Here is an 8,150-nt window from a genome sequence, read left to right on the forward strand (position 1 = left end):
TTCACACTTGTTTAATAAAACACCTAATTTTTTCCTTACAATTGTCTTATGAGGTATGTTTTAGGAACGAAGAAATTTAGGTTCAAAGAGATTCAATAACGCACACAAGGTCATATAGTTGATAAGCACGGGATAAGGGATCAGCATTTGTGCCAGGTTCCAAAGTCCATGCTTCTTGCACAGTCTTACAGGGGCAAAGTGGAGAAGGGGACCAGGTAAATAAGGCAGCCCAAGCTGCGGTGGCCAGCCCTGAAGATGGATATCCTCAGCCAGCCTGGTGGGGCAGCCCAAGGCTACTGGGCTCTGGGCTGAAGAGTCAATTTGGAGGGTCCAGGATGCCTTCCGGCGTCCACTCTGACTTAAGAGTAGGCCGGGGTAGGGTCCACCTGAGCTCCCCAAAGGCTGTATCTCGAAACACCGGTGCTCTGACACGCTCCAGCTGACGCTAGTTTCTGGAGTGATACATGCCCTGGCTGCCCGAGGGGGAGGGGGAGGATGCTGCTGCCGCCCAAAACCTCTGCGGGCTGGAACAACCCCCAGACACGCCCCCACCAGCCCCTCAGCGATTTGCGGGCACCGAGACCCGGCAGCCGAGCCCGCACGTGGGTCCGCAGGGCGGAGGGCGGGGACTGCTCACCGCGCCGGACTACAAGACCCACAATACTCCGGGCTGCGGCGGCGGCGCAGCGGCAGCGGGGAAGGCGGGGGGGGGGGGTGCCTTCAGGTGTCTGCGACCTCGCCACCTCCCGCCCGGAAGTGCCTGAGGGTCCGCTATGGGGCTGGCGGAGCCAGGCGGTGAGTCCCTGCGCCTTGACCGTACCCACCCCGCCGCCACCTCAGCTGGCCCCCGCTCGCCCCGCCCCGGGATCGCCCTCCCGCCACTCGGGGGTGGGTGTGGGGGGCGGGAAGATGGGAGGGGTGATAGAGGATCAGGGTGGGGAGGGCGAAGTCTCGGATTCCCGGCCGAGATCTGGGGTCCTGCAGCAGGCTGAGTTTGGAGAGGCTTCCAGAGGAGGCGCGGGGTCGGGCCGCCTCGGGGTGGGGTTTGAGTGCACCAGGAGGGGCCGAGTTGGGTGGGGGGTGGCAGCCCTCGGAGGTTCCAGTTTGCCAAAGGGCGCAGTTTGACTTTTGGCGTGGGGAAGCCTTGGGAAGCGGTCCCGTGCCGCGGGTCGGGGTTTGGGTAAATGGTAACCGGGAGGTGTGTGTGTGGAGAGACCTTCTTCTTCCCCCTTGGAGAAACTTCAGCGACGGAAGAGTAGATAAGCTTGGGGTGAAATAGACGAAGGAGTAGATAAACTTTGGGATGACCTAGACGGGAAGAATAGGTCAGCTTTGGGGTGAAGTTTGGTGGAGGTTGAATTTAGGGGAGAGTCGCTTAGAAGGTCAAGGCCCTGACCTCGGAATAGGGTTTGGGTGAATTGGGCAGCTGGTTGAAGACCTGATCTCAGGTTACAAAAAATTAGGACTTGGGATTTGGTGATGGGAAGGGGTACATGGGGCAAGTTTGGGGTAACTGGGTGTCAGAGCGGTCCGTGTCCCACGGTGGGGCTCGGGTATGTGGGCAGAGGTCTGAGGACTGTGGGAGAGTTGTGGTGGGGGGGTCAGGAGCCCCCCCGAAGTTCAGAGGGCTCCTGGCGGGTGAGCCAGCCCCTCATGGGTTCTTTGTGCCTCTCCAGCTCGGTAGCGCAGCGGGCAAGGCAGGTGCCATGGCCCTGATCGAAGGGGTGGGTGATGAGGTGACCATCCTTTTCGCGGTGCTTGCCTGCCTTCTGGTGCTGGCTCTCGCCTGGGTCTCAACACACACTGCCGAGGGCGCTGATCCACTGCCCCAGCCGTCAGGGACCCCAGCACCGACACAGCCCAGCGAAGCCATGGCAGTCACCGACAGCATCAGAGGGGAGGCCCCAGGAGCTGAGACCCCCAGCCTGAGACACAGAGGTCAGGCTGCACAGCCAGAACCTGGCGTGGGGCTCCCAGCAACACCGCCACCTCCAGACTCCCCCCAGGAGCCCCTAGTACTTCGGCTGAAATTCCTCAACGATTCAGAGCAGGTGGCCAGGGCCTGGCCCCATGACACCATTGGCTCCCTGAAAAGGTAAGCCGGGAAGAGAGGACAGGAATAAAGTGCTAAAGAGTGGGGTGGGAATGATCACAGACCTAGAAGGGCCACTGAGGATATCAATATCTGAGACTTATCCCTCCGTTTATAGATGAGGGAACTGAGGCCCCCAAATCACACACCGTATTGTTCCCCTGAAGCAGGAGGGGCCCCCTTAGAGGCCCTGACTTGGGTGGTAGGTGGAGGACAGAGGTGAGGGTGGGAGAGTTATTACGGGCAAGGGGCCAGGATTGCCTGAGACCTGCTCTATTACCCAGGTCGCTCTCTCCTCAGGACCCAATTTCCTGGCCGGGAACAGCACGTGCGACTCATCTACCAAGGGCAACTGTTAGGAGACGACACCCAGACCCTGGGCAGCCTTCACCTCCCTCCCAACTGTGTTCTCCACTGCCACGTGTCCACTCGGGTGGGTCCCTCACACCCACCGTGCCCACCGGGGTCAGAGCCAGGCCCCTCCGGGCTGGAAGTAGGCAGCCTGCTGCTGCCCCTGCTGCTTCTGCTGCTGCTGCTGCTCTGGTACTGCCAGATCCAGTACCGGCCCTTCTTTCCCCTGACCGCCACTCTGGGTCTGGCCGGCTTCACCCTGCTCCTCAGTCTCCTGGCCTTTGCCATGTACCGCCCGTAGTGCCTCCACGGGCTCTTGGCAGTGTTGCTGGCCCCTCCGGACCTTGCTCCCCACGACACGGTGGGAGTTGCTGTCTGCCCAGGCCTGCCTCTCCGACCTGCCTCTTCCCACTACCCTGGAGCCCAGCCCTGCGCCGCAGAGCACTCCGGGGGCCAGCGGAGGCCCCTCCCTGCGACCTCCACGGCTCTGGGCCGCCCCCCAGGGCAGCTGGCCCTCAGCGCCCACCAACAGTCGGCTCCTCCGGGTCAGACAGCTGCTGTCGCTGCCTGGGCCCTGGGCACAGCCGGGCCACGCCCCTGGGCCCTTCTTAGTGTTCTGCCTGAGAATCCAGCCACCTCTAGTCCCTGACAGCTCCTTGGGCTGATTTAGGGACTCAAAGACTGAGGGGCTGGAGAAGGGGAGCTGGGAGGGGTGGAGGGGGTTCTCTGGAACATGTGCAGATTAAATAACTGTGAAGTTTTCACCCTTGGTGTATGTCTGCGTGTGCGGGCCCGGGGGCCGGGGAGCTCTTGCCCACTGGGAGACAAGGCATGAAGGGCGCCGACCGGGCACTTCGCTCTGCCCAACCTGCCCAGCCCGGCCGCTGACTGCCCGTCACCTTTTCATCCCAGCTTCAGCCCCCTAGCCCTTTGGCCCCGCCCCGGCCCCGCCCCATCGCGCGCGCAGCTTCCCGGAAGCAGGGGGCGGGGCGCGCGGCGACCTGGAGCGCGGGGACTGACGGGAGCCACGTCTTTGCTGGCCGAGGACTGTGCCGCGGTTGGCGTCTGGGCGGCGATCCGGGGGCTGCTGGGAAGATGGCGGACTCGGTGCCCCCCTGATGAGGAGGCCGCGGGGGGAGCTCGGCCCCCGGGCCCCGAGACCGACCGAGGGAGCGATCTGCGCGGGGCCTGGGGAGCCATGTAGGGGTGGTGCCTGCGGGGCGGGCCGCGGGAGGGCGGCGGGAGTTGGTGTTGGCGACCGTGCCCACGGTCTCCTGGCATCCCCGGGCCGGGTGGGCGTTGGGGGAGGGCCCTGACACCGCCGACTCCGCGCCATGGCAAAGCTGAGCCCTCGGGCTCCACGGGCGCCCTCCAAGGTGGGCCCTGCGTTCTCGTTTCACGGGCGAGGAGACTTGGGCAGAGAGACGAAGCCACTTGTCCAAGGTCACGCAGCTGGTAAGTGGGAGCACCCAGCATGGAACCCAGGACCGTCCGGCTGCGGAGCCCGCGCTCCACCCTCTGTGCCGCCGCCGCCTCCTGCGGGAGGGGGAGGTGGTCGGGAGGGCGTATCGTCGCGGCGAGCTGGGCTCCAGGCTGGGCGCGACCACTAACCAGATTCGTGACCTCGGGCTTAACGTAACCCCCTCGCCTCTCTGGGCCTTGGTTTCTCCACCTGTGAAATCGAGGTAATGCCAGCCCTGCCTTCCTCCTCATAGGCCTGTAAGGAGGACGAGAGGGGATAATGCATGTGGAATTGCTTTGTAAATATCCCTACGCTGAGCACACTGAAGGATTACGATTGCTGTTTCAGAGGATGGAAGAAGGCAGAGAGGGGCGGGTTGGGAAGTGGAGCAGAGCAGTCACAAAGAAGGGTGAACATGAGTCAGGGTTGCTCTGACCCCAGGCTCCACCGGATGGGGAGCGAGGTGAGGAGTAGATAGCTGGTCTTTCTCACCGTTGGAGAATACCTCACCCCCTTTTCTGGGCCACCCCTCAGGGTCTCCATCACCCAACTCCATGCTTCGAGTCCTGCTCTCTGCCCAGGCCTCCAGTGCTCGGCTGTCTGGCCTGCTGCTGCTCCCACCAGTACAGCCCTACTGTCTGGGGCCCAACAAATGGGGAGACCGGCCTCCTGGAGGAGCCCCCCATGCAGGCCCTGTGCAGGGGTTGCAGCGGCTTCTGGAACAGGCGAGGAGCCCTGGGGAGCTGCTGCGCTGGCTGGGCCAGAACCCCACCAAGGTGCGCGCCCACCACTACCCTGTGGCACTCCGTCGCCTGGGCCAGCTCTTGGGGTCTCAGCCACGACCCCCTCCTGTGGAGCAGGCCACACTTCAGGACTTGAGTCAGCTCATCATCCGAAACTGCCCCTCCTTTGACATTCACACCATCCACGTGTGTCTGCACCTTGCAGTCTTACTTGGTGAGGACGGTGTCTGGGGGGTGGGTGGGCGTTAACGGAAGAATAGAGAAACAGCAGAGGACCCGAGATCGCGGACAGAACGCACCCCTCGGCCTTGCCAGGAACGGCACATACGCCGCCACACTTGCTGCTGCTCCCCTGTATCCGTGGCAGACATCACGAGTCAAGCAGCAGGTGTTGCAGCTTAGCTAGGGTGCCACCCCAGGTCCCTTCTAATACAGCGCTCTAGGAAGCCCCTGCAATTTGTTACCACTGGCAAGAGATGAGAACTCACTTGCCTTCTTTGTATAAGGCCTTCCCCACAGACTGTTCTGATACCTTAGTGCACGTGATATCTCACATTTCTCTAGTGTTTCCACGTGCTCTGTAGCAAACCTTCCAGCCCAGAAAACAGAGATGAGAAGGATTGGGGATTCATTAACTAAACCAGGACTGGAGCAGAGCAGAGCAACTCCCGGTTGCTAGGTCTGCCTCCTCTGACCCTCTCCTCCTCAGGCTTCCCATCAGATGGGCCCCTGGTGTGTGCCCTGGAGCAGGAGCAAAGGTTCCGCCTCCCTCCGAAGCCACCTCCCCCTCTGCAGCCTGTCCTTCGCGGTGGGCTAAGGTTGGAAGCTGCTCTCAGCTGCCCCCGCTTCCAGCGGCATCCACAGCATCACCTCATCCGCAGCCTGGCAGGTGCTGGAGGGGGTTAAGGTTCATGGGAGGAGGGGAGCTGAGTCGGAGGCAGGTGGTGTCTGGTGGAATCTAGTTGAGGTCTGACCTGAGGGTCCGGTGTGATGAGCTGTTCTTCGCAGAGGCCAGGCCAGAGGAACTGACGCCCCACGTGATGGTGCTCCTGGCCCAGCACTTGGCCCGCCACCGGTTGCGGGAGCCCCAGCTTCTGGAAGCCATTGCCCACTTCCTGGTGGCCCAGGAAGCCCAGCTCAACAGCAAGGTGGGATTACCTCCCACCTTCCCATGCTCCTCTCCTACTCATCCCATCCTAAGACACCTGGCAGGCCTAACCCCCACCCAGCCTGATTGGCTGCTTCTATCTGCAGCAGACAACCCAGTTAGGCTCTCTGCTCTTTCCCGTGGGGTTCCACCTTTGCTCACACCCTCGCTGGCTTGTCCAGCTCCCCAGCATGTATGTCTGGGTTGTCGGCACTTCTCCAAACACTCTTTTTTTTTTCTTAAAGATGATGTTGGGGGTAGGAGTTTATTAAGTTATTTGATTATTTTTGGCTGTGTTGGGTCTTCGTTTCTGTGCGAGGGCTTTCTCTAGTTGTGGCAAGTGGGGGCCACTCTTCATTGCGGTGCGCGGGCCTCTCACTATGGCGGCCTCTCCCGTTGCGGAGCACAGGCTCCGGATGTGCAGGCTCAGCGGCCATGGCTCACGGGCCTCGTTGCTCCGCGGCATGTGGGATCCTCCCAGGCCAGGGCTCGAACCCGTGTCCCCTGCATCGGCAGGCAGATTCTCAACCACTGTGCCGCCAGGGAAGCCCCGCAAACACTCTCAGCCCCTGTCTTAACTTGGTTGATCCCACTCTGCTAAGTCTTCAGGGACAGAACCCACAGCCACGTCTCCTCTGCTTGTTTGAAGACAAATCGCGTGGAGCTCAAGCAGTGCTTACACTGTTGAGCTTCTGGTGTGTGTGTAGAGGGATTGTTCTGCCTTTATGGTGATGCTGTAAGCTTGCAGGCCAAGCCTCCCTGAGGTCCAGCTTGTAAAGGATACTGGAGAACCGCTTCGCGCTGGGTGATGGGCTGCCCTTGCTCCGCAGGTGGTACAGAAGTTGGTCCTGCCCTTTGGGCGACTGAACTACCTGCCTCTGGAAGAGCAGTTCATGCCCTGCCTTGAGAGGATCCTGGCTCGGGAAGCAGGGGCAGCCCCCCTGGCAACTGTCAACATCTTGATGTCACTGTGTCAGCTGCGGTGCCTGCCCTTCCGAGCCCTGCACTTTGTTTTTTCCCCAGGTTTCATCAGCCACATCAGTGGTGCGCGGACTGGAGGGCTGGCAGGGTCCCGGGGAGCCAGTGGGCAGGGGAAGCAGGGTGGGGGTGTGCAACCCAGTAAGCCTTGTGCTGCTTTCCTGCAGGCACCCCTCACGCCCTGATTGTGCGGCGCTACCTCTCCCTGCTAGACACGGCCGTGGAGCTGGAGCTCCCAGGATATCGGGGTCCCCGCCTTCCCCGAAGGCAACAAGTGCCCATCTTCCCCCAGCCACTCATCACCGACCGTGCCCGTTGCAAGTACAGGTGGATGGGGCAGCTTTGGGGAGGGGAGGGGAGCGGCCCGCGAGAAGCGCGGGGTAGGCCAACCCGGGGCACCGTGTTCTGTGTGTGCTGCTGCGCCCTAGGCAGTCAGAAAGAGCGGAGCAGCAAAGGCATTTCCCGGGGCCGTGGAACTAGGCAGGAGGGAGCTAGAACCAGTGTCTTGGGGGCTTTCCTGATACCGGTGTTCCTCTCCCCCTCAGTCACAAGGATATAGTAGCCGAGGGGCTGCGCCAGCTGCTGGGGGAGGAGAAGTACCGGCAGGACCTGACCGTGCCTCCAGGCTACCGCACAGGTGAGCTCCGGGCGGCCGGCGGCTCGCCAGGACGCGGAGCCTCGCTGAAGGCCAGCAGCTCTCTCTCTCCATGCCCTGCAGACTTCCTGCTCTGTGTCAGCAGCTCTGGTGCTGTGCTCCCCGTGAGAACCCAGGACCCCTTCCTACCATATCCTCCCCGGTCCTGTCCCTACACAACCCGTGACCCTGCCCAAAGGTAAGGGAAGAGGGTGGGAGAGCCTTGCCTGCCTTCATAGACAGCAGCTCTGAACCAGTCACTTCTCCTCCAGGGTGGTACTGATGCTGCGGGAACGGTGGCATTTCTGCCGGGATGGCAGAGTGCTGCTGGGCTCACGGGCTCTGCGGGAGCGGCATCTGGGCCTGATGGGCTACCAGCTCCTGCCGGTGAGAGCCCTCCCCACGCCCACACACTCAGCTAGTACCCCTCCCCTGGCCGGCCAGGCCCTGGGGTAACCTGCGACCCTCTCCCCCTGCAGCTACCCTTTGAGGAACTGGAGTCACAGAGAGGCCTGCCCCAGCTCAAGAGCTACCTGAGGCAGAAGCTTCAGGCCCTGGGCCTCCGCTGGGGGCCTGAAGGGGGGTGAGGGCGTGCACATGGGTTCAGGATGGCCCCCCCATTGGGGGATGGACAGTTTGCACTTTGGCTCCCTCTGCTTTGATTTGTCATTAAAGTTCCTTTCCTTCCCCATTGCACATCTCGTTTCTGGGACAGAGCGGGCTGGAATCCGTCACCTCTTCCA

The 8,150-nt window shown here is 62.0% G+C and overlaps 2 protein-coding genes across 6 annotated transcripts; both read left to right on the top strand.

Moving 5' to 3' along the window:
- The first annotated feature begins 638 nt into the window (after window positions 1-638).
- TMUB1 (transmembrane and ubiquitin like domain containing 1) lies at window positions 639-3,207 on the top strand. The gene is made up of 3 exons (XM_060155885.1): window positions 639-795; window positions 1,677-2,095; window positions 2,393-3,207. The coding sequence occupies exons 2-3, from the start codon at window positions 1,707-1,709 to the stop codon at window positions 2,742-2,744; spliced, it is 741 nt and encodes a 246-aa protein (XP_060011868.1). The 5' UTR covers window positions 639-795; window positions 1,677-1,706; the 3' UTR covers window positions 2,745-3,207.
- A 246-nt stretch (window positions 3,208-3,453) lies between these two features.
- FASTK (Fas activated serine/threonine kinase) lies at window positions 3,454-8,098 on the top strand. 5 transcript variants are annotated; one of them, XM_060156360.1, is made up of 10 exons: window positions 3,454-3,643; window positions 4,440-4,862; window positions 5,358-5,537; window positions 5,657-5,796; window positions 6,626-6,839; window positions 6,941-7,100; window positions 7,319-7,410; window positions 7,492-7,606; window positions 7,680-7,794; window positions 7,887-8,098. In XM_060156360.1, exons 1-10 carry the CDS (start codon window positions 3,562-3,564, stop codon window positions 7,992-7,994), a joined length of 1,629 nt encoding a protein of 542 aa, XP_060012343.1. In that variant the 5' UTR covers window positions 3,454-3,561; the 3' UTR covers window positions 7,995-8,098. The 5 variants fall into 5 exon arrangements, with proteins under 5 accessions (XP_060012343.1, XP_060012344.1, XP_060012342.1 ...); XM_060156361.1 differs by lacking the exon at window positions 3,454-3,643 and adding an exon at window positions 3,667-3,898 and having other exon boundaries at window positions 6,986-7,100; XM_060156359.1 differs by lacking the exon at window positions 3,454-3,643 and adding an exon at window positions 3,668-3,898 and having other exon boundaries at window positions 6,941-7,094.
- Window positions 8,099-8,150: the final 52 nt, after the last annotated feature.

This window comes from Lagenorhynchus albirostris, chromosome 8 (assembly GCF_949774975.1).
Source record: "Lagenorhynchus albirostris chromosome 8, mLagAlb1.1, whole genome shotgun sequence".
Lineage (NCBI taxonomy): Eukaryota > Metazoa > Chordata > Mammalia > Artiodactyla > Delphinidae > Lagenorhynchus > Lagenorhynchus albirostris.

Coding starts and splice junctions, on each gene's coding strand:
- TMUB1 (XM_060155885.1), top strand. CDS start 1,707: ATGGCCCTGATCGAAGGGGTGGGTGATGAGGTGACCATCCTTTTCGCG. Junction 2,096..2,392: donor ACCATTGGCTCCCTGAAAAG/GTAAGCCGGGAA, acceptor CTCTCTCCTCAG/GACCCAATTTCCTGGCCGGG.
- FASTK (XM_060156358.1), top strand. CDS start 3,778: ATGGCAAAGCTGAGCCCTCGGGCTCCACGGGCGCCCTCCAAGGTGGGC. Junction 4,863..5,357: donor GCACCTTGCAGTCTTACTTG/GTGAGGACGGTG, acceptor TCTCCTCCTCAG/GCTTCCCATCAGATGGGCCC. Junction 7,795..7,886: donor TGGGCTACCAGCTCCTGCCG/GTGAGAGCCCTC, acceptor CTCCCCCTGCAG/CTACCCTTTGAGGAACTGGA.